This window comes from Loxodonta africana, chromosome 8, assembly GCF_030014295.1.
Source record: "Loxodonta africana isolate mLoxAfr1 chromosome 8, mLoxAfr1.hap2, whole genome shotgun sequence".
NCBI lineage: Eukaryota > Metazoa > Chordata > Mammalia > Proboscidea > Elephantidae > Loxodonta > Loxodonta africana.
In genome coordinates, this window is record NC_087349.1 from 61,732,639 (window position 1) to 61,760,420 (window position 27,782).

A 27,782-nucleotide genomic window follows, 5' to 3' on the forward strand; every position below is an offset into this window, starting at 1 on the left:
TCTATACCATTCTCCCCCCCTTTTGTTGTTGTTATCACTAATTTCGTCTATATGTCATGTGCCCTGTAGCATAATTTTATCCTTGTTTTTTATATATTTATTAAAAAAAATGAAGGACAAAACGTTTAGAATTATCAAGCATGAATACCTTATTAGTAGATGTTATACTTGTCCATGCATTTCTCTTTATTAGGGACCTTTCTTTTTATGTATAGCTTTTGAATTACTTTCTAGTGTTTTTTCCCATCTATAGAACTCCTCTTATTATGGTGGATCTGAACTCTCAGCTTCTGTTTGTCTAGGAATGTTTTAATTTCACCCTCATTCTTGAACGATAGTTTCAGTGGTTGTAATGTTCTTGGTTGATAGTTTTTTTTTTTTCTTTCAGCACTTTAAATATATCATTCATTGCCTTCTGGCCTCCAATGTTTCTGAAAAAAAATTGGCACTTCTTTTTGTCTCTTTCTCTCCCTTATATCCTTCTAGAATGTCCATGATATGTATTAGGCTTTTGTTGTCCCATAATTCCTTTAATCCGTACTCAGTCTTCTTGATCCTCTGCTGTTATTGCTCTTCAGCATCTGTAATTTTAACTATCTTATCCTCTAATTCACTGATTTTTTTTTCTGCCTGATTATAGATTTGTTGGTAAATCCTCCAGTTGTGTTTCTCATTTCAGTTATTACCCTTTTCATTTGCAGTAACTTTTTTTAGATCCTCACTTTGTTCTTGCTTTGTTTTCCTTATTTCTTTTTGCTCTTTGTCTATGTTTTTCCTTCATTCTTTAATTATATTTAATGTTGTTACATTATATTCTTCCATTTTTTTTTTTCATCATGTGGTCATCCCTAGATAGCTTTCATGCCCTTTGTCGTGTTCATTTGGAAGGGCCATTGTTTTTCATCTCTTTGTGTGTCTTGTGATGTTTTGTTGGGGCATTGTTTTTTGAGGGTTTTAACTTTTATCAGTTTTCTCTGGTGTTGGTGTTTTTTGCCCACACTGCTTTCTGCAAGAAACTCTTAGGCAGGAAGAACCTTCAGCCTTTGCTTACCATTTCCTCTTCCTCTCTATGGTAGCTCTTTATCCCTCCTGGTTGAGTGAGGATTCAAAAGTTCTAGATCTCGGTTTTCGACTTTCAGCATCTCCCAAACACCAGAGAGTACACCGTGGTCATTCTATCCACCAGTGGGCACTGCAACTCAGGTGTGATATCATGTATTGATCAATCTGACCACCAGGGGGTGCAATCCCTTCTCCCTGGTTATTACTCCTTTCTTTCTCTGTTTCTGTATCCGTGTTTTCAGTCAAAAAACCCACACCCAGCAAGTCCCCTTCAGGGCTGGGTATTGTCCTCTGGTTTTGCTTGAAGCTTCTTTCCCTGTTCTCTGGGGGCTACTTGTATCTGAGCTTGTATTCAGGGGATGCACAGGCAGACTTTCCTCCATTTCAGGAGGAAAGGGTGCTGGCAATCCCCAGATGGACCTCTAAGAAATCTGTCTTGTTGGTTTTCAGAGCCCCAGTGGCCTTGTGGTGGTTGGGGGAGCAAGTCTCCACTTAGGTGACCTACCTCCTGACTTCACTGTAAGGAATCTTCTGTAAGAGTTTGTATCAGTCCAGCAGCCAAGAGTTACTGATTTGGGGAAGGGCAGTCACCCTCTGAACAGACCCCCAGGGAGGTTTGCCTTGTTGCTATCAGAGCCTGCCCTGTAGCATGTTGGCTGTGGATGTAGCCTCCATTCAGGATGCCTTCTTCCTAGCACACAGCAGCCTCAGTCAGCAGTCCTCAGTGCCAACCGGAAGTGGGGGCAGAACAACTGTAATTTACTTACAGGGAGGTTTGTCTTATTGGTGTCAGAGGCCAGAGCCATGGGGTTTGCTGGGAGACAGGTAGAGTGCTGACTGTGAGAGCAGGCTTGCAGGTGACAGTGTCTGAGTGGGGGAAGGGTTGTCACACTTCAAAGCGACCCCCAGGGAGGTCTGCCTTGTTGCTTTCATAGCCTTCCCTGTAGTATATTGGCTATGAGTGTAGCCTCCACTAAAGATGTCTGCTTCCTAGCACACAGCAGCCTCAGTCAGCAGTCCTCAGTACCGACCGAAAGGGGGAGCAGATAGGCCAGAAGTGAGTCCCTGGTAGGTCTGTCTTGTTGGTTTCTGAGGCCTGAGCTATAGGAGGAAGGTAGCGTGTTGACTGTGAGAGCCAACTCCACTGCACGGGCCTTCTGTAGCAATTCACAGTAGACTTGCAGCTAACAGTGCACAGGTAGGGGAGATGCTGGTATACTTTAAACCAACCTCTGGGAAGGTCTGCCTTGTTGATTTTAGAGCAGAAACTGGGGGTCCTGCCTCTTTGTACAGGCAGTGGCTGTGGTGTTAGAGAAGCAGGCTCTTTTTTTGGAGCCACTTTCCCAGTTTACAGCAACCAGAGGCCTTTAAATGTGCACCCACTGACACATGTATATGATTAATAAATAAGGTGTATCCATACTACAAGGAGCCCTGGTGGCACAGTGGGTAAAGTGCTTGGCTGTTAATCAAAAGGTAGCAGTTCAAATCCACCAGCCGTTTCATGGGAGAAAGATGTGGCAGTCTGTTTCATGTCTTTCAGCCTTGGAAATCCTGTGGGGCAGCTGTACTCTGACCTTGCAGGGTCGCCATGAGTTGGAATCAACTTGATGGCAATGGGTTTGGTGGTTTTGGAGCCCTTCCTCACTCTAGAAGTATATATTAGGAGTTGTAAATATATAAATTTATTTCTCTCTTTACATCTTCAGTTATTAAGTTATTAAGTACAATTATTTAGTAGAATTACTGACTAGAGTTTGTTTTTAATTAAAAGAGCAGAATTTTTATGTTTTGCTGAGAGTATCTGCAAGTTTTCTAAGAAATAGTGACATTTTGAGAATAGAGGTTTAAAAGACAGTGGTGCAAAATTAGTGTGAATAAACACCATATTTTCTTTTTAATTTAGTTTTCTGGTGAATTTGGAGTAAGACAGGAAACTAATATGACCAAGTTGCTGGAAAAACAGTACCAAGAACGATTAGAAGAAGAAGTAGCTAAGGTAAGTTTATCCTTTATCTTGACGATTATCATAATTTATAGTCCCCATGAGGCTTCAAAAAACATAGATTTTATTGATGGCAAGGTGCTTTATTTTAATTGTAAATTTCTTATATAGCTCCTCTTTAAATTGTCGTTATGGTATCAACTACAGTTCCTTTAAATGGAATTTTCTGTGTATTTTTCTTTCAGGTGGCATTCCTCTTTTTACGTAGAATAGTAGTTAGAAACTTTCCCAAATGTCAAAATAAGCCTCTGTCCTTTATGTATTTGTTACCTTGTGAGTAGGATTGAGGGAATTTAAGCTTTTTTAAAAGGGTAGAGGGAAAGGTAGGAAATGAGAGGGAAATTGGTTGGCCCTCCATAAATTACCCATGCTTTGCCCCAACCACAGAAGTTACTGCAATGTTAGATAATGACTTCAGATTCTAGGTGAGGATTACCGTTGAACATTAGCTCCTAGCTAAGCAGAGGAGTTTATCCTGTGGGTTTTACTTATTTCTGTATCTTAGCTGGTATGCACAGAGTTATTCATATCATGTAGTCTACCATTAAGGCGCCATTTCTTTTCTCTTTATATTCTCGTTTAAAATATGTATACTTTTTTTTTCAGTGGATTTGTTATATTGGAACAGTTGAACTATTCTAAAAGGGAAGTACTTAAAAGGAAGAAGATTGTTGGGATATACCAAAACCAAAAAAACCAAACCCATTACTACTGAGTCAATTCTGACTCATAGTGACCCTATTGGACAGAGAGAACTGCCCCATAGAGTTTCCAAGGACTGCCTGGTGGATTTGAACTGCTGAACTTCTGGTTAGCAGCCGTAGTACTTAACAACTATACCACCAGGGTTTCTACCCTGGGATATACAGGAAATACATAAAGAATTGGACAAAAAACAAATTAGATGAGGACATCAAGACCAAAGGAAATATTCAGGCCGTGAGGATTTATTCACTCACTATGGCTGAGCTGATTGTTTAGTTCTATAATTTTCTGGAGGTCAAAGTGAAAAGCAAGGTGCCATCATTTTATATAACTCTCATTGTCTCATTCTTCAGAGGAATCCAAGTTTTCTCTTGAACCTAGCTCTTGCATAAACATATCAAGTGAAATGTAATAGTAAGATGTCATAGTATAGTGATCAAGAGCATGAGATTTGATATGGGATGTACCATGCTCTAAATTCTTGTTATTTTGGCTTACTAGATGTGTGACCTTAGAAAAGTCAGGAAACATATAGGGAAAGTCTCAGTTCCCTATATGTTAAAAGAGAAGAAATAACAGTAATTGTCGTGAGGGTTCAATGAGCTAATACATAGACAACACCTAGCAGATCAATTGATAACATAGTAAAGGCTTGTAAATTATATTTTTCTAAGTACCCTGATTATTGTGATAATTGTGATGACGTAAGGTTTTTGTAAAGTGTCTCTCATCCAAGCTTGTATTACAGCTCCAAAGGGCAAGTCAGTGAAACTATTGCAAAAGCATCAAGGTACTATGGCCCAAGAGACAACATTTGATAGCTCAGCTTGGGTCTAGAAGAACATAGATTATTGACTTTAGTCATTAGTACTGATGGAATTGTGCTGAACCCCTCAGATACAATGATGAACAAAAGATTGAGAATAAGTGCTTAATAGCCAGGCTATATAAAAGAAGCCCGATAGGAGTAGTGGCTCTCAATATAGATCACATTAGATTCAGAGTGATTTGGATACATACTACTGAAAATAGACATTTATTTACATTTACTGTCAGGTAGTGTTTGGGTGGAAACCCTGGTGGCATAGTGGTTAAGTGCTACAGCTGCTAACCAAAGGGTTGGCAGTTCGAATCCGCCAGGCGCTCCTTGGAAACTCTACGGAGCAGTTCTACTCTGGCTATGAGTTGGAATCGACTCGACGGCACTGGGCTTTTTTTTTACTGGGCTAGTGTTTGGGTGCTGGGATGTAGCAGAGAACAAAAGAGATGAAAGCTTTGCTCCCATAGAACTTACATTCTAGTTGGGGCAGGTAGACAATATATAGCTGGTGATAAGTGCTATGAAGAAAAAAATAATACAAGTTAGTAGGACTAAGAAATTCCATGGGGAGTGAGATGGTGTGATTTTATATAGGGTGGTCAAAGAAGGCCTCATTTTTTGAATACTAGAGTAAGTCGTAAAGAAAATTTGGGAGTGAATCATGAAGGTACTAGGTTGAGAACCTTCCAGAGAAGTGGGACGTAAGAGAAAGAAACAGGTCAAGAATAATTCCAACAGAGACCTCCAAGAAATGATCAAGGAGACTTGGCTAGAGTTTGTAAAGGCTGCTTGAACAGCTACCAGCTCTGCTCAGTTGGAGGCAGTTTGATTCAGTTTTCCCACCCCCACACTCATGGAACCCGTTTAGTAAAATATTATGAAATGTTGGCACAGGTTTATTTGCTGAGCAGATGTGACTGGATACAGGAGGAAGAAATAGAGGGAAAGAGGGCAAGAATTTCTCTCCAGGGGGAAATACTGCTGCCGGTTATTTGACCTGAATGGCTAGAAGAAAGGAGTTGATATTTACTGAGTTGCCTTTAGTAGGATAGAGAAGACAGCAAAGGAGCAGTTTTTAGAGGAAAGTGGGAGACTAGATTTTGATGCTTTAAATGCAAATCAGTTATTAGGTGTCCAAATATAAATGTTAAGGAAGTGGTTGGATGTATACATCTGGAGTTGAGGAAGGAGGATGAAATTAGAAATTTAAGTGCAGGAAATAATAGGGCAGCGTTTTTCAAACTGAGTTTAACCCATTTTTAAATCATGAAATCAATTTAGTGGGTTGAGACCAGGATTTTAATATTAATGGAATGGTTCAGTTATATGAGCACACATGTATACACATACAGGTACATGTATTTGCTCTGGAATGTAATATAAAATGTGTTCAGTTGGGTTTGGCTTTTTATTATGGGTTTCAGTGAAAAAAGGTTGAACAACACTGATTTAGGGAGTGACAGTAGATAGAGAAGAGGCCTGGAGACTGAGTCTGGAGCACACCAATATTTAGATGTCAGAGAAATGAGGAGGAACAAAGACAAAGAAAGACCAGCAAATTAGATAGGGGAAGAACCAAAAGAGTTGTATTACAGAAAGCAAGTAATAAAAATATACCTAGAGGAGATCATATAAAACTATGTCAGCTGTTTCTAATGGATCAGAAAAGATTCAAACTGCAGGCTAATCATGGGCTAACAACGTGGGATCATGGCTGAGTTAAAAGAACACATTTTTAGAGTGGTGGAGACAGACTCTGAGTTTGAGAGAATCGAGAAGTATGAGGAGACAAACTCTTGAAGAGTTTAACTTAAAAGGGAAGCAGAGAAATACATTGGTAGCTAAAGGATGATGTAGGGTGGTCAAGTGGTAGATTTTTGTTATATGCTAATGGAAATGGTCTAGGGGAAAAGGAAGCAACTTGCTGATTTAGGAAAGGAAGGGGCTGTTGCTGGTGCTCTTGAGTAGGTGAGAACCAGTGAAATCCATTGGGGTGGGGGCGGTGGTGATTAGATAGGAGGATGGCAATTTAATCCAAAATAAAAGGAAGGAGGGAAGGCAGAGAATAGTTGATTTATGATTCAGGTATGTTTTTAGATGTGGTCATTGGAGCTTGTGGAAGTTCTCTCCTGACTGCTTCTATTTTCTCACTGAAGTAAGAAGCAAAGTCACCACCTGAGAATGTGAAAGAAAGAGAGGTATTGGAATTTTAAAAAGAAAGGAAAGTGCTGATTAGGAAAAGGAATGTGAAGTGGAATGGACTAAAGAAATTTCGTAGAATTGACTTCTTTTATCACTGAGGTCTTGGTTGTATTTTTTTTTTTTTCCTCTCTAGTTAAGTTTGGTTACCCAGACACAGCCACAGAGTAGGCAGAATTAATTATAAACAGAAGTGGAGTTTTATTAGTAGAGTGAAGGGAAAGGAGAGAGTAACAAGAGATTTGAGTGTGTTTTTTTAATTTCCAGACCATGGAGTTCTTATAATTATTGTAGTCATTCATTTCTAATCTAAATACATATACAAAAAAAAGTGATCTTTATGATATGAATTATTCAAATTTCAAAAGCTTTTTTTGTGGCCTAGCATGGGGTTTGGTTTTGGGGGTTTTTTTGTTATTGCTTGTTGAGATATAATTTGCATATAATAAAATTCACCAATTATAAGTGCAAAACTTGGTGAGTTTTAACAAATGTTTACAGTTTTAAAACCAGTGTGCAATCAACATATAAAACATTTCCATAACTCCCAAAATTTCCTCATGCCTCTTTGGAGAGATACTCTCCTCCCTTTATATATTGCTGGATTTGATTTGCTAATATTTTGTCAAGGAATTTTTTTTATTATTATTGTACTTTAGATGAAGGTTTACAGAACAAACAGCTTCTAATTAAACAATTAGTGTACATATTGTTTTGTGACATTGGTTACCAACCCCACGACATGTCAACAACACTCTCCCTTCTCGACCTTGGGCTCCCAGTCACCAGCTTTCCTGTCCCCTCCTGGCTTCTAGTCCTTGCCCCTGGGCTGGTATGCCCCTTTAGTCTCGTTTTGTTTTATGGGCCTATCTAATTTTTAGCCAAAGGGTGAACCTCAGGAGTGACTTCATTACTGAGGTAAAAAGGGTGTCTGGGGCCATATTTGGGGTTTCTCTAGTCTCTCTCTCTTTTTTTTATTCTAGTCTCTATCAGGATGGTAAGTGTGGTGTTTTTTTGTGAGTTAGAATTTTGCTCTACATTTTCTCCAGCTCTGTCCGGAACCATCTATTGTGACCCCTGTCAGAGCAGTCAGTGGTGGTAGCCAGGCACTATCTAGTTGTACTGGACTCAGTCTGATGAACGCTGTGGTAGTTCTGCTACATTAGTTCTTTGGACTAATCTTCCCCTTGTGTCTTTGGTTTTCTTCATTCTGCCTTGCACCTGACAGGGTGATGCCAGTGGAGTATCTTAGATGGCTGCTCACAAGCTTTTAAGACCCCAGACACTACTCACCAAAGTAGAATGTGGAACATTTTCTTTATAAACTATGTTTTGCCAGTTGAGCTAGATGTTCCCAGAGATCATGGTCCCCACAGCCCTCAGCCCAGTAATTCAGTCCCTCAGGGAGCTTGGATGTGTCTATGGAGCTTCCATGACCTTGCCTTGAACAAGCTGTCCTGGCTTCCCCAGTATTGTGTACTGTCTTATCCTTCACCAAAGTTAGCACTATTTAGTGTGTTTCCTTCCCCTCCCTCATAACCATCAAAGATTGCTTCTCTTTGTGTGTAAACCTTTTCATGAGTTTTTACAGTAGTGGTCTTATACAATGTTTGTCGTTCGTGATTGACTTATTTCACTCAGCAGAATGCCCTCCAGATTCATCCATGTTGTGAAATGCTTCACAGATTCGTCATTGTTCTTTATTGTTGCGTAGTACTCCATTGTGTGTATGTCCCATAGTTTGTTTATCCATTCATCTGTTGATAGGCACCTAGGTTGTTTCCATAGTTTTTGCTATTGTGAACAATACTGCAGTCAACATGGGTGTGCATATGTCTATTCATGTGACAGCTCATTTCTCTAGGATATATACCTCGGAGTGGAATTGCTGAATCATGGTATATCTATTTCTAGCATTTTAAGGAAACACTACATTATTTTCCAGAATGGTTGTACCATTTTGCATTCCTACCAGCAGTGCATAAGAGTTCAAATCTCCGTGCACCCTCTCCAACATTTGTTATTTTCTTTTTTTTTTTATTCATGCCTGTAATTCCGGGGGTGAGATGGTAAGTCCTTGTGGTTTTGATTTGCGTTTCTCTAATGACTAGTGATTGAGAGCATTTCCTCATGTGTCTGTTAGCCACTTGAATGTCTTCTTTGGTGAAGTTTCTGTTCATTTCCTTTGCCCATTTTTTAATCAGGTTGTCTTTTTGTTGTAGAGGTATTGGATTTTCCTGTAAATTTGGAGGTTAGACCTTTGTTGGGTTTGTAATAGCCAAAAATTTTTCCTATTCTGTAGGTTCCCTTTTTACTCTTTTGGTGAAGTCTTTGATGAGCGTTAAGTGTTTAATTTTTTGAAGGTCCCAGTTATCTAGCTTATCTCCTGGAGTTTGTGTGTTGTTAGTTATGGTTTGTATCCATGTCAAGGATGTTTATGTCTGAACATTGGAGAAATATTATCCATATTTCTATTTTCTTTTAGTATTTTTGCTTTCAATATCAGGGTACTGGCCTCATAGAATGTTGAAATATATTTCCTTTTCGTCTATTTTCTGGAAGAATACATACAGAATTAGTATTATTTAATCCTTAAATGTTTTGTTGTTCTTGCCAGTGAATCCATTTGGGCCTGGGGTTTTCTTTGTTGGAAGGTTTTTTAAAACCATGAATTCAGTTTCTTTAATAGATTTAACTTTATTCAGTTTTTCTGTTTTCTAGTGAGCTTTGGTAGTTTGTGTCATTCAAGGAATTGGTCCATTTCATCTAAGCTGTTGAATTTATGTGTGTAGAGTCGTTTATAATATTACTCTTATCATTTAATATCTGTGTAGTATTTTCCCTGCTTTCTCACTTTTTTCTAGTCTGACTGAAGGCTTACAGATTTTCTGATATTTTCAAGGATCTGGCTTTTTGGTTTCATTTTTTTTGTCTTTCTGTTTTTATTTTTATTGATCGCTACTGTTACCTTTATTATTTCCTTTTTTCTTCTTGCTTTGGATTTAATCTACTAATCTACTTTTTTTAAACAGCCATCACCTGTTCAGGTTCAGACCACAAATTCTATTTTACCTTTCCCATACAAATCACTCCTCTAAGTTTTGACTCTCTCCTGCCTACTTTTGTTTACTTTTCAGAGTTGTCAGGTAGTTGCTTTTTGTATTTTGTTCAGAGCTTTTGGTTGTATTTAGTGAGAGAAACAGGCTGTAGTGGGCTTACTTTATGCTGCCAGGAATCATTAAGTCTCTGTTTTGTGTTATCCCACAACTTAGATGCAATTGTTATTGCTTTATACCACCAGTACCTAGATTTATCCACATAAATTGACTAAAAAATATTTTTTTATGCTGTAATCGTTTTTGCATCTCAGTCTTTTCTTCTAGGATTTTTTTTTTTTTCCCCTGCTTTTTGAAGAATATCCTTTAGAAGTTCTTTTACTGATGACCTGTTGGGAATAAACTGTTTTTATTTGTCTTTATTTAATAAAATGTTGCCTTTGTTCATGAAAGATAGTTTTGTTGAAAATCTGGTTTGACAGTTGCTTTTATGTCAGAACTTTGACGATAACATTCCACTGTTCTCTGTCTTCTCTTGTTTCTACTGAAAAGATGTACTTGTCAGTTTAATTGTTCCTTTATAGGTAATACATCTTTTTTCTCTAGAAGCATTAAAGATCTTCTTTTTGTTTTTGATATTCTCTTTATTTCTCCTTCTAATGATTCATTGGTCTTCTTGAATCTTAGGATTTTCTCAGTTCTATAAAATTTTCAGCCTTTATCCCATGAAATAGTTCCTTTCCACTGTTCTCTGTTATATCCTCCTGGAACTCTGATTACTATTGGCTGAACATCGTCACTCTTCCCTTCATATCCCTTTACTTTCATATTTTTAATCTTTTTGCCTTTTCATGTTGCATTCTTAGTGTGGAAAGACAAAGAGACAAGCAGGTCAGGTTCAAGACAGTAAGTTAAAGCAAAAGCCCCATCTTAAGGTCTTGACCACTAGTTAAACAAGGCTGAAGGTGTGTTTTGTTAAGCTGATCATCTCGTTCACTAATTCTTTTCATCTCTGTGTTTTGACTCTTTGCTGTAATGGGCATATATTCCAGATGACAGTATCAAGAACATTATTTCAAATTCCAGTTCAGTTTGGGCTAGCATAGACATCTAAGAGGTTCAGTTTGATAGGTGAGGTAAATAGTAGGATTCTCTGGGCAGAAGCTGTAAAACACACAGTGTTTAAGATACGTGAACGCTATACACTTTGATTCAGATTTCTGCTCTACCATTTTTTAGATATGTGACACGGTTCCTAACCTTGCTGTATTATAGTTTTCTCCTCATTGGCTGTTAATATTATAATTATTCCTCTTATGTCAGTTGTATCCTTATATTCCTAGGAAGATTTGTTCAGATATGGAGGTAATGGTATGTTATCACATTTTAGAAGGTGAGCTTATGATGAGACTGCAGAATTTCGAACTCCAGCTTCCACCATTTAGTTGTTGTGTGTTTTGGGATCCAATTACTTAATTTCTCTCCTCCTCAGTTTCCTCATCTTGTAATAATAGTACCTGCCTGGTAGTATAGTGAAGATTAAATGAAATGCTACAAGGGCTTAATAAATTACTTGATGCTGCATTTATTGTTGTTTTTGTTATCATCAATATTATTTTTATTGAAGCAGGACTCCATTCAGCAGCTGGAGGACATAGCATCTGGGAGGAAGGAGGCTAGCAAGAACTAGGTGGGAATCAGGACCCCAGATAAGCCGATGAGGTTCAAGACAGGAAATTAAAGCAAAAACCCAGTTATATGGCCTAGACCAACAGGGAAAACAGTTAGAGAAAGCTTAAGGTCAGTAGGCACAAAGGTTTCTAACCCTAGGTATGCTTTATCCTGGATTTATGACATCCAGGCTTTCCCCATTGGAAATTTTTTGTGGGATGGGACTTGAAATAAAGTTGTTGGTTCTCAAAGGCTTAGGGACTTGTCAGACCCAAGGCTGCTGCTTAGTTTCTAGGTACTTGTGCTGCATGCAGGAGCCCTGGTGGCACAGTGGTTAAATACTCAGTTGCTAACCAAAAGGTCAGTGGTTTGAACCCACCAGCTGCTCTGCAGGAGAAAGAGGTGGCAGTCTGTTTCTGTAAAGATTTACAATCTGGGAAACCCTATTGGGCAATTCTACTCTGTCTTAAAAGGTCTCTATGAGTCGGAATCAACTCAATGGCAATGGGTAGTAGTAGTTGTGCTGCGTGGGAGTAAAATAAGCAGAGAGGGATTCAGGGTTATAGTTGTAGTGGAAAGTCAAACTGGATTAGATTGAAAAGTACAATAGTACTTACAACTCATACAAACCAGTGTTCTACCTCATGAGATTTACCATAAGGAAATATGAAAACATATGAACCATGATATAGTTATAAAAATTTAATCACATTGGTGTTTAAAATAGTGTAAGAATGAACTCATTTGAAATGTCCAACAATAGAGAATTGATTGCTTAAATTTATAAGACATCTGTATAATATGAAGCTTTAAACTTAGTTAAAATTATATAGAAATGTATTCCTTGGTGGGAAAAGATAGTTACTATGTAGGGTTGTTATGAGTCAAAATTGACTTGACAGCAATGGGTTTTGTATAGGTAAGCTGTGAGAGCAGATTAAAATATTAGAGTATGATCACATTTTTTAGGGAAAAACTCATGTCTGTATTTATTCATATTTATATCTGTAAAGAAGAGAAAGATTTGGAAGAGTATTTACTAAAGTGTTAATAGTGATTTTTCTTGGATAAGAGCAATATATTGGCTTTTATTTTTTCTTTCTAATTTCTATACTGAACATTTATTTGCTTTTGTAGTAAGAAAAAATGTTATATTTTGATTTTAATAGATAGGCAATGAAATAAATACTTTGACATTGAATTGTAAATAGAGAATCTTTATCACTATATCACTTTATCATAGAATTTCTTTTTGTTTAAAAGTATGAGGCTGTGCTTTTTTTTCTAATTCACGTAATTTTGAGTAGTAACTTACTTTTTAAATTCCTGCTGCTGTTTATAAATCTAATCCTTTTTTGTTGTTTTATTTTTTTTGAGGTCATTGTGTCAATGAGTATAGCGTTTGCTCAACAGACTGAACTGTCTAGACTATCTGGGGAAAAAGGAGATACCATACCATCAAAACAGCCACATGTTCTCTGTCAGCAAGATGAACAGCACTTTTTAAATGAAGTGAAATTATCACAGGATCAAGATGGTTTTCAGACTTTTGAAACAACAGGCGTGACATTTAAAGAAGAATTTAAACCACTTAGTAGAGAGTTAGGAGAAGATGGAAAGCAAATTCTGTTATCGAATAGTGATAATCTTGATGAAATCCTAGAATCAAAGGATCATGAACTAACCGTTTCAGAAGAAATGTTCTCCAAAGATAAAACATTTCTATTTGGAGAATCTGTAAGTATGTCTTCTTTGAATATACAGCACTTATAACAAGTTGTGGTTTCCTTCACTATAGAAATAACAAGCAGTAAAGCTGCTTAGTGGAGGAGAAGGAAAGTATCAAATTAAATCTGGTCTTATGATTCACATTATTGTGTTTTCTTAATTGTAAGGTATATGAATATGTGACTTAATTTTAGTATTAACATTTTAAATCTGGTTCATAATATTCTTATTTGTCTTGTATGCATCATACATGATAAAATTTCATTTTAAATTATATTGATTTTGTTTCTGCCAGTTAGGGATTTATTATACTAGAGTTTGGCAATATTTATGAATAAAAGATTTGCTACATTAAATATAGAAGTAATATTGCAAGGAAGTGGTTACCTATTTAAGAAAACAGTTTAAAGCATTTTACTATCTCTAGACCAATTTGCTTATTCTTTAATTATTCATTAGTGGAGGATCTGTTCTGTGTCTATACTTCAACTTTGTTGCTGCCTTTAACAGAAGTGATAAATCTGTTAAAATTACCTAAATTCAAATTTTGTATTATACTGTTTGATAGGTTATGTCTTGTTCAGAGGGATATACAAATAAAATTGTCAACTTTTTTTATGAAATTCAAAACTGGTGAACTGTTCATGAAAACCCTCTTTAATTTATCGGCAATTATTTAAGGCAGAGTGATTCATTTAAATAGTATCTCTTCATGAATGGAAGTACTCCTTGAAACCCATTATGAGTATGAGAAATTGGAATATAAAGCTTTTATTTCCAAATAAAATTTATTGAGAATTTTTTTTTCAAGCAGTTCTCTGTAGTACTGTAATAATAACTGCATAATATGAATTATCTGGTAAAATTTCTCATGTTTTATAAATTTACTTTTAAAATGTAAATATTTCATTCATACTTTTTTCCATCGTAAAATATCAAGAGGGATAATGGAGTTACAGCTTCATTAAGAGTAGAAGGAATTTTTAATCTTTCTTCATTCTCCTTCCTTAGAATTAAATTACATCTGAATTAACACTGATGCATAGCTATTTTGCTTTTGGAAAATAACAGTATAATGATAATAAACTAACTTCATATGATTTTAGAACTATAATTAAGAAAATAACTCTTAGAATTACCTGTATTTTAGTTTGATAATGGAAATAAAAAATCAGGTACTTAGTAGTAGAATTGCTTTCATATTTATTTTAAAATATTGATGCGGGCAGATTTTCAGAAAATATGGTTGAATTTTTATTTAATTTTACTGTTATAGATCCATGATGAGGTTTTGGTATCAAACTTGGATGCCTCTAGACAGCTGATGTTAAATGAAGAACAGTTGGAAGATATGAGGCAGGAACTTGTAAGGCAATACCAAGAGCATCAACAGGCAACAGAGCTGTTAAGGCAGGCACACATGCGCCAGATGGAGAGACAGCGAGAAGACCAGGAACAACTACAAGAAGAGATTAAGAGACTTAATATGCAATTAGCCCAGGTATGGGACTAATAGTCCCTTTTTTCCCCCAATTAAAATAGAAGTATTCTTTATTTAGCCTTAAAAAAAAAAAAGGTCAAAAGTCAAAAAAAGCCAAGATCTGAGTAAACTAAAATATTTAACATCAGGAACAGACTCCAGCAGCACAGTAGCCTTAGGCCTTGTTAGGGACACCTAACTCAACCTTGGAGTGCATTGTCTTCCTACCGCTTGATTTAACTGCTTTTCAGGCACTTGAAAAGGGCCTACAAGGCTGTTTTTTGTTTTATTTTGTTTGTTTTTAAATCATTCTGTTGACCATACCTGGCAAAAACACTTTGACAATTTTGGAATGCTTTGTACTGAGGTTGATATCATTCAATTTTCCTATATTTATTTATAGTTTCGTGACTCCAGCAGTAAACCAAGGTTTATCTTTTCCTTTCTTTAATCTATCTTTTTAATCATGAATGGAAATCTTCTGGAGCAATATGTTCCTGGAACTTTCTCCAGGGAAACGTCTTCTCTTAATTTTAAAAATGCAAATTTATGTAACGTTCTTATTCCTTTTCCTTGACTAAATTTAAATCCTTGGTATTTGGGAGCTGGATTCTTGACAATTACCATATATATTATACTCACAAAATCATTGCAGAAAAGCAAGAAATATTTATGTAAAATTTCTTTGAAAAACAAATTTCTTGAATATAATTTTGAAAACTAAAGTAAAAGGAAAGAAATAGAGAACTCTTAAAATTGATTCTTTTAATATATATTAATGGGAAAATTCAGACTTGTGCATAAAGTATATCATTTGGACAATTTGACTTTGCTTTTCCTCATTGCATTTTGTGAATTCAGACTTCCAAAATTTCAATGCAAAATTGGCACGTAAAAATAATATAAAATGAGCTGTACAAATTTCTGAATATTTAGTCTTAATTTTTTTTTTTTAAGGTTCAAATTTTGCATTGAATTTTATATATGCTTTTAACCCCTTATAATGGGATATTGGAGCCCTGGTGGCATAGGGGTTAAGAGCTCGGCTGCCAACCAAAAGTTTGGCAGTTTAAATCCACCAACCGCTCCTTGGAAACCCTGTGGGACAGTTCTACTCTGTCCTGTAGGGTTGCTGTGAGTCGGAACTGACTTGACAGCATCTGACAACAACAGTGGGATATGAATCATGGAATCGGGGCCTGTTACTCCCAAGGGGTTAAAAGAAATCTAATTCTGCTTTTTTCCTCTATCGCAAACAGTATTCTCTCATGACCTTTTTTCTTATTTAGAGATCCTCAATAGATAATGAAAACCTGGTTTCAGAGAGAGAGAGGGTGCTTTTAGAGGAGCTGGAAGCACTAAAGCAGCTGTCTTTAGCTGGAAGAGAGAAGCTGTGTTGTGAGCTGCGCAACAGCAGTACGCAAACACAGGTAGTATGGACTTTGGCCCACTAAGAGCAATGGATCAACGATGCAGTGGGATTTGTTTGTCTTTGTTGTTGGTGTGAGATGTATCTTTTATAGGCGTTGGGCTTAACATATTTGTGATTGCTTACATGTAAGGTAGGTGGAGTTGAAATGCCTTTCATTCTGTTTAAGTAACTTGAATACCACATTGCTGTAGCGGCAACTGTTGCACTAAGGACCAGCCTAACAAACTTTATTGTAGCACTGTAGCATGCATTCCTTTGAATCCTTTAGCATTTTTTTCATCTGTGTACTAACAGTGTTTTATCTTTTTTTGATAATGATAACCTCTTCATAAAATAGAGTTAAATATTATTTCAGACAAAGTCTATTTTGTGCACAGAGGTTTCTGTTTTGCCTCAAGTAACAGTATAGAAGAATGACATGCTATTTCCAAGATGACAGGTTTTCTTTCTGTCTTGTCCTCTCTACCTTTACACAAACTTAAACAGAGTGGAAATGAAAACGAAGGGGAAGTTGAGGAACAGCCCTTTAAAGAAAAGGAATTGGACAGAAAACCGGAAGATGTGCCTCCTGATACTCTGTCCAATGAAAGGTATACAGAACGTGTACTTTTTCACTACAAAGTGAATTAAAATGTTGTTCTGATGTATTATACTTTGTGTCCTTATTTTGATCTCGTACATTTATACTGTCTTAAACATCTTTGCAATTTTTGTATGAAACATGTTCATATATGTATAATATGTAAAGGGTGATCCGTTTTAGTCATTAAAGTAGACAAATAGAAAATTTTAAAAATCTTTTGTATCTAGAATAATTTTTTAGTGGATATATTGATCATGTACTTAAATCAGTAAATAGTAAGGCATTTCTTGGACGTTGAACCTTTCTTAATTTTATTGTTCTCATATGCTATTTTTGTGTATTTTTAAAAAACCCACTTGTACTTTCAAGTGTATTCCTTCTCTGTATGGACATACATTCAGTATAAGCTACCCCCTAGTTTGTTTATGCTGAGGAAAAAATTACTATAAATATGAATTTTCCACATTCAGCTTTTTTCATGCATTTATTGCATAGCAGATGAGAACTTTTAATCCAGATTTTTAGAGGAAAATATCATCTGATGTTAACAAAACTTTTCCTTACTTTGATTTTATAAAGATTAATATAAAATATTAAATGAGAATAGTTATCCCATATTAATATTAAAAACTTTAAACACAGTATTTTAGAGTGTGTTTTGTTCAAATGAAACTAATTTATTTAATTTTAAACTAGAACTAATTTCCTACTAACTTAATTTCCTCCTTTTCCAATTTTCTGTGACTGTCAACCCTCTTGTGTCCTCCTAACCTCTTCCTCAGCTTGCATGGAGGAATTTGGCCCCTAAGATTTTGGCTTCCCCATTGGATCATCAGTATGGAACACAGTCAGTATGGAACTCAAACAAGAAAGACAGTGTATGAAAATTAGAGTTACCATGGCAACATAAAATAAACATTGTTTATTTTATATTGTTTATTTTATATTGTTTATCTCTAATTGGTATGTTTTAAAAATTGTGCAGTGTTTAATTTTTAGGAATTTTTCTACTGAGTGCTGATAAAATAAGTATTCATACATATATATATATATATATATTTTTTTTTTTTTTTTTAATACCTTCATTTCTTATAATTAGAAATATTTTCAAATTGTCCAGACCTGGGGTTTGGGGCTAGAACAAAACTTCAGAAAAAGTTAAGAAGATAAAGTTCCTGACTTACTTCCTATTAACTAAATTATTTAGAGTTTTATTTTTAATATCCTTATGTAAGCAGAGAATTTGATCTAGGTGCAAAAATAGAACTGTCTCTTTCACTTGATAAATACTGAAGGAAAACCTCTCCACTTATTACCTTGTCTTAAAATAGGTATGTCACGTGCATCTGAAAACTGATATCCTTTAACCTGATTGTTGCTAATCTCTGACAATATGAAGTTGAAAGCGAAAACGCTTAGGCAAAGGACTGTTACCATAAAAGTCTTATTTTGTCTACATGTATGAAATATAAAGTTTACCCCTGTAGTGTCTTTGTTGAATTAAGCTGTTGGGAAGAGAGAGTTATGTAGTTATTCAGAAGATTAGTTAATCTTCTGAATTATCATTTGTAGAAATATATTTCTTGATAGGGAAAATTTTCATGTTAAGCAAAAAAGAAAGCTTACAAAACACTCTGTCTAGCATAACCCCATTTTTCTTTCAAAGTATATATTTATGAAAGAGACTAGTTTGGGGGAAAGTCTAGGGTAGGATTAAAATGTTAACAATAATTATCTCTGGGTGCTGAGATATTTAAGGGTGGTTAGCAGTGTTTTCTAATTTTTAAAAAATAAGAATGTATTACTTGTGTCTTAATAAGAGATAGCAACCATAATTCCATTTAGATGAAAACAGGAGATTGTTTCTACTGATTGAAATGAGCATGGTGTATGTAACTTGAGAAACTTCTGTCACTGGAGCAGATGTAATAGAAAACAGTCCATGATATTCCCGTTGATGTTGGCAGATAGTGAAATTGCACTATAGACCTGTTTAAAAACAGGCCTCTGCTGGTCTACGGTTACATTTTGTCATTTAGACATCTAGATCGTTGCCATTAAGTTGTAGAAATACTATAACACTTTTTTTCTGGTGGAATTTTTTAATTATACTTTAAAATATGTTGTTTGACAAAAGATTAAAGATAAAATGTATATCTATATATATACAATGATATAATCAATAATATATGATATAATTATATGTAATTATAATTATATATAAAATTATATATAATATGCACCAGCAGTACAGTGGTTAAGAGCCACAGCTGCTAATCAAAAGGTCGGCAGTTCGAATCCACCAGCTGCTCCTTGGAAACCCTATGGGGCAATTTTACTGTGTCCTATACGGTCACTTGGAAATCCTGGTGGCGTAGTGGTTAAGTGCTACAGCTGCTAACCAAAAGTTCGGCAGTTCAAAGCCACCAGGCGCTCCTTGGAAGCTCTATGGAGCAGTTCTACTCTGTCCTATAGGGTCGCTATGAGTCGAAATCGACTTGACGGCAGGGGGTTTGGTTTGGGTTTTTATAGGGTCACTATGAGTCGGCATCAACTTGACAGCAATGGGGAATAATTATAATATATGATAATATATTGAATACCCATGAACAGTATTACTAGCTCAGTAACTTACATCTGTTTGTATACCACCACCTTCTTTAAATTTAAAATTTGTACCTCCTTAACATTTTCTTCTGATCTAGAAACTCTACTGGCTTAAAAATTTATTTATTCAATATCTTTCCAGTCAGTAAAATGCTGCATTTTTTTTTAATGTTATAGTTCCTTGACTGACCACAATTTTTCAGAAGAAAACAAATCATTTTGTAATTATTTAAAAAAATGAAAAGAATAAGCACTTCATTGTAGGTGCTCTTGCATATTATTTTACTAGAGGATCGTATATTTTTATTTTTCAAATCAGATATAGTACTTTTTTTTGTGGGACATAGGCAAAGTGTTTACTTTAAAAAGACTAAAACATTTTAATAAATGTTTCTGTACAGGTATGCACTACAGAAAGCTAATAACAGACTTTTGAAGATCCTCTTAGAAGTTGTAAAGACAACAGCAGCTGTTGAAGAAACAATTGGTCGCCATGTCCTGGGGATTCTGGATAGATCTAGTAAGGGCCAGTCATCTGCCAGCCTAATTTGGAGGTCAGAGGCGGAAGCACCTCTGAAGTCATGCGTCCATGAGGAACACACAGGAGGTACTAGTTTTATATACTGTTGAAACTGTCATTATCTTCAACAAATTTTGCTAAATTTAAGGGATTTTGCAATGTATTGAGTAGATTGAAGTGTTTTCCAAACACAGATACATCAGAGGCACTCTTCTCAAAAACACCATTATTGTATAGCATTCGCAAGTCGGTGTCTTAGAGTTGTCATCATACATACCCATGGTTGCTAATATGCCTGTATAAACCAGAAGGCTGTTTCATTTCTCTACCAATAAAAGAAAAATTCCACCTGACCACTCAGGACTATTATCAATATCCCTAAGGTATTAGCAGCATCCTGAAACCACCCTGTAAATTATGGAAGGTTTAGAAATAAAGAGCTTTTAAGAATGAAACACAAGTTTTACATACTTTTGATATGGTTATGAGGGGTTTTTTTTTTTTTTTTTATGAGGTTATGAGGTTTGATCTTACCTTTGGACTGTCCTCTGCTAGGTCCCTTTCTTCCTGGCAAAGTTGTTTGAAATATGACAGAACGTGTGTGGCTCTAGAGGTTAGGTCCTAAGATGATGTAGCTGTCTTCCTTCCTCCAACCTTGTGGGCCCTTATTTTAGTGTCACATTGCTAACCTCCAGGTTTTGTTTTTTCACTAATTGTGCTTACTGGAGAGGGAATCAAGAAATCTAAAGGGGAAAAAGTTTTTGTCAGATGGAGAAAGGGTCCAGACTCTTGAGTCAGAAGATCAAGCCCACAGTTCACAACCGTTCAACAACTAAGCACTTTTCCCAGTTAAGAGACTTCTAAAATGCCAAGAATTTATGTGCTTTTTAAGAGCATTCCATTCAAGTTCCTTGTGGACAAATGAGGAGAAATTATCCCACTTATAGAAGATATACTTATTTACAAGTTGGCCAGTAGCACAGTAGCACATTTCTTAGTGCAGAAAAAAGCTTGATTTGGAATTTTATGTAAAATCCACTTAAAAACACCTCAGTTGAGTTCAAAAGCAATTTTATAAACTGGCTTTTAGTAAAATAAGAGCTGAAATAATGCAGTATTTTAAAAATCTCCTTTAGAATTTTACTGTTTTGAAATTTGGTAGAATTATTTTTTCAAATCAGTTTCATTCCTACTTAAGCTCTTAATCAAAAGCTGTTTTATTTTTGCGTATACTCTTGATGTATTGAGAAGAATAAGGTAATATTTTCTTGTTCTCAGTACAAAAGATGTTTATCAAATTATGCTTTTTAAAAAACAATTATTTCATAAACTCATTTCACTTAACTAGCTAGGGAAGGATTTTGCCTTTCTTCTAGTGGGAATTAGACTAGACAATTCCCGTATTCAGAAGACACTCTGAGAAATGTTCTGTAGATCACAAAAAAACAATTTGGTTTTTTTTTGTTGTTGTTACCAGCACAAAAAAATGCTAAATGTTTCTCTGAGACATTTCTCAAAGTGGTTGCTGAAGTGTTTGGCAACCCAATTTAGAACAGTGATCCCATAGTTATAGAGAGAAATAGATTGGTAACTCAAGTACAGAGCGTTGTGTTTATGTTTGTTTTCTGTGAGATGCCCTAAAAGGACATCTCATCCATTATCCCACATTCTTGTGTAAAGCCAAACCAAACCCATTGCCACTGAATCAACTCTGACTCATAGCCACCCAGGAGGACAGAGTAGAACTGCCCCATAGGGGTTTCAAGGCTGTAAGTCTTTACAGAAAGAGTGCCACATCTTTCTCCCACAAACCACCAACCTTTTGGTACCAGCTGAATGCTTTAACCATTATGCAACCAGGGGACTACTCATTCTTGCATGTTGTTGTTGTTGTTGTTAGGTGCCATCGAGTTGGTTCTGACTCACAGTGACCTGTGCACAAGACAACAAAACACGGACTGCTCCTGCGCCATCCTCACAATCACTGCTATGTTTGAGCCTATTGTTGCAGTCCATCTAGTTGAAGGCCTTCCTCCTTTTCACTCACCGTCTGCTTTACTGAGCATAATATCCTTCTCCAGGGACTGATCCCTCCTTATAACATGTCCAGAGTACATGACACAAAGTCTCGCCATTCTCACTTCTAAGGAGCACTCTGGCTGTACTTCTTCCAAGACAGATTTTTTTCATTCTTTTATCAGTCCATAGTATATTCAGTATACTTTGTCAACACCAAAATTCAAAGGCATCACTTCTTCGGTATCGCTTATTCATTGTCCAGCTTTCATGTGTATTTGAGGCGATTGAAAATACCATGGCTTGGGGCAGGCGCACCTTAGTCATCAAAGTAACATCTTTGCTTCTTAACACTTTAAAGAGGTCTTTTGCAGCAGATTTGTCAAATGTAGTACGTCATTTGATTTCTTGACTGCTGCTTCTATGGGTGTTGATTGTGGATGCAAATAAAATGAACCGAAACCAAAAATCAAACCCAGTGCCGTCAAGTCGATTCCGACTCATAGCAACCCTATAAACTGCCCCACGGAGTTTCTAAGGAGCACCTGGCAGATTTGAACTTCCTACCCTTTGGTTAGCAGCGATAGCACTTAACCAGTACACCACCAGGGTTTCCACATAAAATGAAATCCTTGACAATTTCGATATTTTCTCTGTTTATCATGATGTTGCTTATCGGTCCAGTTGTGAGGATTTTGTTTTCTTTATGTTGAGGTGTAACTCATACTGAAGGCTGTGGTCTTTGATTTGCATCAGTAAGTGCTTCAAGTCCTCTTCGCTTTCAACAAACAGTACACAGTGTTATGAACCTTCCTCCAATCCTGATGCCTCGTTCTTCTTCATATAGTCCAGCTTCTCAGGTTATTTGCTCAGCATACAGATTGAGTAAATATGGTGAAATGATACAACTCTGACACACATCTTTCCTCATTTTAAACGATACAGTATCCCCTTGTTCTGTTCGAACCACTGCCTTTTGGTCTATGTATAGGTTCCGCATGAACACAGTTAAGTATTATGGAATTGTTCAATGTTATCCATAATTTGTTATGATCCACACAGTTGAATGCCTTTGCATCGTCACTAAAACACAGGTAGATACCTTTCTGGTATTCTCTGCTTCTAGCCATGACCCATATGATACCAGCAATGATATCCTTCATTCCATATCCTCTTCTGAGTCTGGCTTGAATTTCCTGCCAGTTCCCTGCCTATGTACTGCTGCAGCTGCTTTTGAATTACCTTCATCAAAGTTTACTTGTGTGTGATATTAATGATATTCAATAATTTCCATGTTGTATCATATTCTTGCATAATTACATCTAACTCTTCCAATATAGATGAAAGATTTTTATGCCCTACTTTAAGACATCCGGTAATAGTGTTTCAACTGTAAGTAACATTCTCAGTTCAATTCTACAACCACTTATTGAGCAATTTCTCTTTAGCTGCTCTCTGCTTTATAGCAATTAATAGTCTACTGAGGGGGAGACACTGAGAGTCCAATTGAAGGCAAGGTGAAGTCACAACACTTAATGCTTTACTTAAATTTGTGTGTTTAAATCAACACAGCTTTTTAAATATTTAACTGTGGACTGATTCTGAAAGAATAACATTAAGATACAAGAAGAATAAGTTAAGTCCATAGTTAAGAAATACATAGAACATTATAATAGAAATAAGATTTTTACTAGTATTAGCATCATTGGTTATCATGTGCACATTCCCTTTAATTACACTATGTTTTTGTGTTCAGCAATAATGTGCTGCTCTTATTAATAAAATAAAGATGATCTGTAATATCATTTAAGTGACACCAGGTCCATTTTGCATCTTAGAGGATATGTTAAATTAATAGAATTTATAATATAAAACTTTCAGTTTTCTCATAAACCTAAAATATTGGCTTTAAAATATTAACACTGTGTTCCATGTGTAAGAATTTTTTCTGATGGTCCATATTTTAATGGAACCATTATTGTAAAAACTAAAATGTACTTTTAAAATATTTCTCTGATGCCTTATTTAGTGTAGCAGAAAAAAATATAAACCTTAATCTGATTATGAAGCAGCTTTTGCTTTTCAGTTTTTAATATATAGTTTTGTGTTGTAAGTAACACTTGTGATCGATTTTCAGCCTTCGAGTCTGAACTTGTTTCGATTTTAAACATGTATGGACTTGTTGCCTCTCTTAAAGAAAAAAAAAAATTGATTTCCTAATGTTTGCTTTCTCATAGAAGTAACCTGGTTTACAGAATTGAAGGGAAATTTTGAGCCCTTTGAAATCTCTTGAACCTGAGTGAATATTAGACCCAGTTCATAAAATGAGTTCCTCAGGATTTATTGAAAGAACATTTTTTTCCAGGCCTGCACTGTGGTAGTTCAGTTTTAGAATGTCCCCTCTCCCATAGAAGACCAGGGACTGAGTCTCATTTACTCTGCCTTCCTTTTGAAGCAGCGTGATGCTATAGAAAGAATACTGGGTTAGTCCTCTGGCCTTTATTTCTTATTCTAGCTCACCTTGACCTAGGACAAATCTCTTCCAGGGCTTCAGTTCAGTTTTCTCATCTGTCAGGTACAAGGGTCAGACTTGAGTCACTGGTGTTCACATGGAGCCCTAGGAATTGTCGGAGGGTCCATTGGAGCAGGGGGAGACCCTTTCTTATCATCCACCATGCTTTAACCTGAGGAGCATATTGTTATCTGTCCTGGAATGAACCTAGCATAATCCATGAAGTAAATGATTATAAAATTGAAGATCATTCACAGCTTGGATCCAGATTGCTTTCCAGCTCTTTTTATCTCTCTCCATGGTTTTGTGGGTGGCTATATACTTTTTGCACTGTAAAACCCTGGGTTCCCATCGCTTCAAACTATTCTCTATACCCATGAGAAAGAAAATGTCACTAGAATGTGTTTAGTGCCTCTGATAAAGATGCTATGTAATATAGGTATTTTTTAAGCCCCAACTAAAAGCTATTAATATTTCTTGCTTTCATAGCTTTTTCAAACATATCATTTATTTTCTAGACTACATTGATTTATTAACTTTGCCATATACTTCAGACTCTACTTAGTGTGCCTGTATCATTTTGAATTCTAGGATCGTTTTAAATTCATAAACATTTAGAAAGAATTAACCCCTATTATCAGAGCATTCAGGTTTTTTTTTTTTTTTTACTGTACATTAGTTGAAGGTTTACAGAACAAACTAGTTTCTCATTGAACAGGTAGTACACATATTTTTTTATGATATTAGTTAACAACCCCATGACATATAAGCACTCTCCTTTCTCAACCTCAGGTTCCCTATTACCAGCTTTCCTGTCTGCTCCTGCCTTTTGGTCCTTGCCCCTGGGCTGGTGTGCCCCTTTAGTCTCATTTTGTTTTATGGGTTTGTCCAATCTTTGGCTGAAGAGTGAACCTCAGGAGTGATTTCATTACAGAGCTGAAAGAGTTTCCAGGGGTCATACTCTCAGGGTTTCTCCAGTCTCTGTCAGGCCAGCAAGCCTGGTCTTTCTTTTTGGGTTAGAATTTTGTTCTGCGTTTTTCTCCGGCTCTGCCTGGGACCCGTTATTGTGATCCCCATCAGAGAAGTCAGTGGTGGTAGCTGGGCACCACTACTTGTCATGGACTCAGGCTGGTGGAGGCTGTGGTAGGTGTGGTCTGTTAGTCATTGGACTAATCATTCCATTGTATCTTTAGTTTTCTTCCTTCTTCCTTGCTCCCGAAGGAGTGAGACCAGTGTAGTATCCTAGATGGCCACTCATAGGCTTTTAAGACCCCAGGCGCTACTCACCAAAGTAAAATGTAGAACATTCTCTTTATAAACTATGTTATGCCAGTTGAGCTAGATATTCTCTGAGACCATGGTCCCCACATCCCTCAGCCCAGCAGTTTGGTCCCTCAGGGACTTGGAATGTGTCTATGGTGCTTCCGTGACCTTGACTTGTACAAGTTGTGCTGGTTTCCCCAGTGTTGTGTACTGTCTTACCCTTCACCAATGTTATCACTTATCTATTTAGTGTTTTACCATCCCCGCCCTTTCCCCTCCCTCATAACCATCAAAGATTGTTTCTTTTTGTGTATAAAACTTTTCATGAGTTTTTTACAACAGTGATCTTATACAATGTTTGTCCTTTTGTGATTGATTTATTTCACTCAGCATAATGCCCTCCAGATTCATCCATGTTGTGAGATGCTTCACAGATTCATCGTTGTTCTTTATCGTTGGGTAATACGCCATTGTGTGTATGTCCCATAGTTTGTTTATCCATTCATCTGTTGATGGGCATCTAGGGTGTTTCCATCTTTTTGCTATTGTGAATAATGCTGCAGTGAACATGGGCATGCATATGTCTACTCGTGTGATGACTCTTATTTTTCTAGGATATGTTACTAGGAGCGGGATTGCTGAATCATATGGTATTTCTATTTCTACCTTTCTAAGGAAGCACCATATCATTTTCCAAAATGGTTATATTATTTTACATTCTCACCAGCAGTGTATAGGAATTCCAGTCTCCCTGCATCCTCTCCAACATTTGTTATTTCCTGTTTTTTTGATTTGTGCCAGTAATTCTGGGGTGAGATGGTATCTCATTGTGATTTTATTTTGCATCTCTCTAATGGCTAGTGATCCCGAGCATTTCTTTATGTGTCTGTTGGCCACTTGAATGTCTTCTTTGGTGAAGTGTATGTTCATTTCATTTGCCCATTTTTTAATTGGGTTATTTGTCTTTTTATTGTAGAGGTTGGATTTTCTTGTAAATTTTAGAGATTAGACCTTTGTTGGATTTGTAATAACCAAAAATTTTTTCCAAATCTATAGTTTCTCTTTTCACTCTTGACGAAGTCTTTTGATGAGCATAAGTGTTTAATTTTTAGAAGATCCCAGTTATCTAGCTTATCTTCTGGTGTTTGTATGTTGTTGATTGTGATTCATATCCCATTAATGCCGTGTATTTGGGCCTCTAGTGTTCATCCTATTTTTTTCTTCTATGAATGTCATAGTTTTTTGCTTTATAGTTAGGTCTTTGATCCATTTTGAATTAGTTTTTGTGTATGGTGTGAGGTATAGGTCCTGTTTCATTTTTTTGTATATGGGCGTCCAGTTTTGCCAGCACCATTTGTTAAAAAGACTGTCATTTCCCCATTTGATGGACTTTGATCCCTTGTCGATGATCAGGTGAGCATAGGTGGATGGATTTACATCTGGGTTCTCAATTCTGTTCCATTGGTCAATGTATCTGTTGTTGTACCAATACCAGGCTATTTTGACTACCATAGCTGTATGGTAGGTTCAGAGGTCAGGAAATCCTAGCCCTCCTACTTTATTCTTCTTCAGTAGTGCTTTACTTACCTGGAGCTTCTTCCCATTTGATAGAAAGTTAATGATCAGTTTTTCCATCTCTTTAAAGAATGTTGTTGGTATTTGGATTGGGGTTGCATGGTATTTGTACATCACTTTAGGTAGAGTTGTCATTTTCACAATGTTGAGTCTACCTATCCATGAGCATAGTGTGTTTTTCCATTTATGTAGCTCTCTATTGGTTTCTTGCAGTAGTGTTTTGTAGTTTTCTTTGTATCGATCTTTTACATCCCTGGTTAGAGTTATTCCTAAGTTTTTTATTTTTTTAGGGGCTATTATACATGGTATGGTTTTTGTGATTTCTTTTTCATCATTCTTTTTATTGGTGTATAGGAATCCAGCTGATTTTTTGTATGTTTACCTTGTAGCCAGCTACTCTACTGAATCTTTCTATTGCTACCAGTAGTTTCCTCATGAAGTCTTTTAGGTTTTCCATGTATAGTATCATATCACCTGCAAATACGGAGAGTTTAACTTCTTTGTTACCAATTTGTTTGCCCTTTATTTCTTTTTCTTGCCTTATTGCT

The 27,782-nt window shown here is 36.2% G+C and overlaps 1 protein-coding gene across 10 annotated transcripts in view; it reads left to right on the plus strand.

Annotated features, from left to right (window-relative positions):
• AKAP9 (A-kinase anchoring protein 9) overlaps window positions 1–27,782 on the plus strand; it is a 156,654-nt gene that overhangs the window by 54,165 nt on the left and 74,707 nt on the right. For 9 of the 10 annotated variants that reach the window (XM_010587275.3, XM_064289974.1, XM_064289970.1 and 6 more), the window contains 6 exons: window positions 2,969–3,061; window positions 12,896–13,255; window positions 14,523–14,747; window positions 16,016–16,156; window positions 16,645–16,748; window positions 19,750–19,955. In XM_010587275.3, the coding sequence (XP_010585577.1) occupies window positions 2,969–3,061; window positions 12,896–13,255; window positions 14,523–14,747; window positions 16,016–16,156; window positions 16,645–16,748; window positions 19,750–19,955 (1,129 nt within the window). The remainder of the gene's footprint in view (window positions 1–2,968; window positions 3,062–12,895; window positions 13,256–14,522; window positions 14,748–16,015; window positions 16,157–16,644; window positions 16,749–19,749; window positions 19,956–27,782) is intronic. The other variant, XM_064289971.1, reaches the window with a different exon arrangement.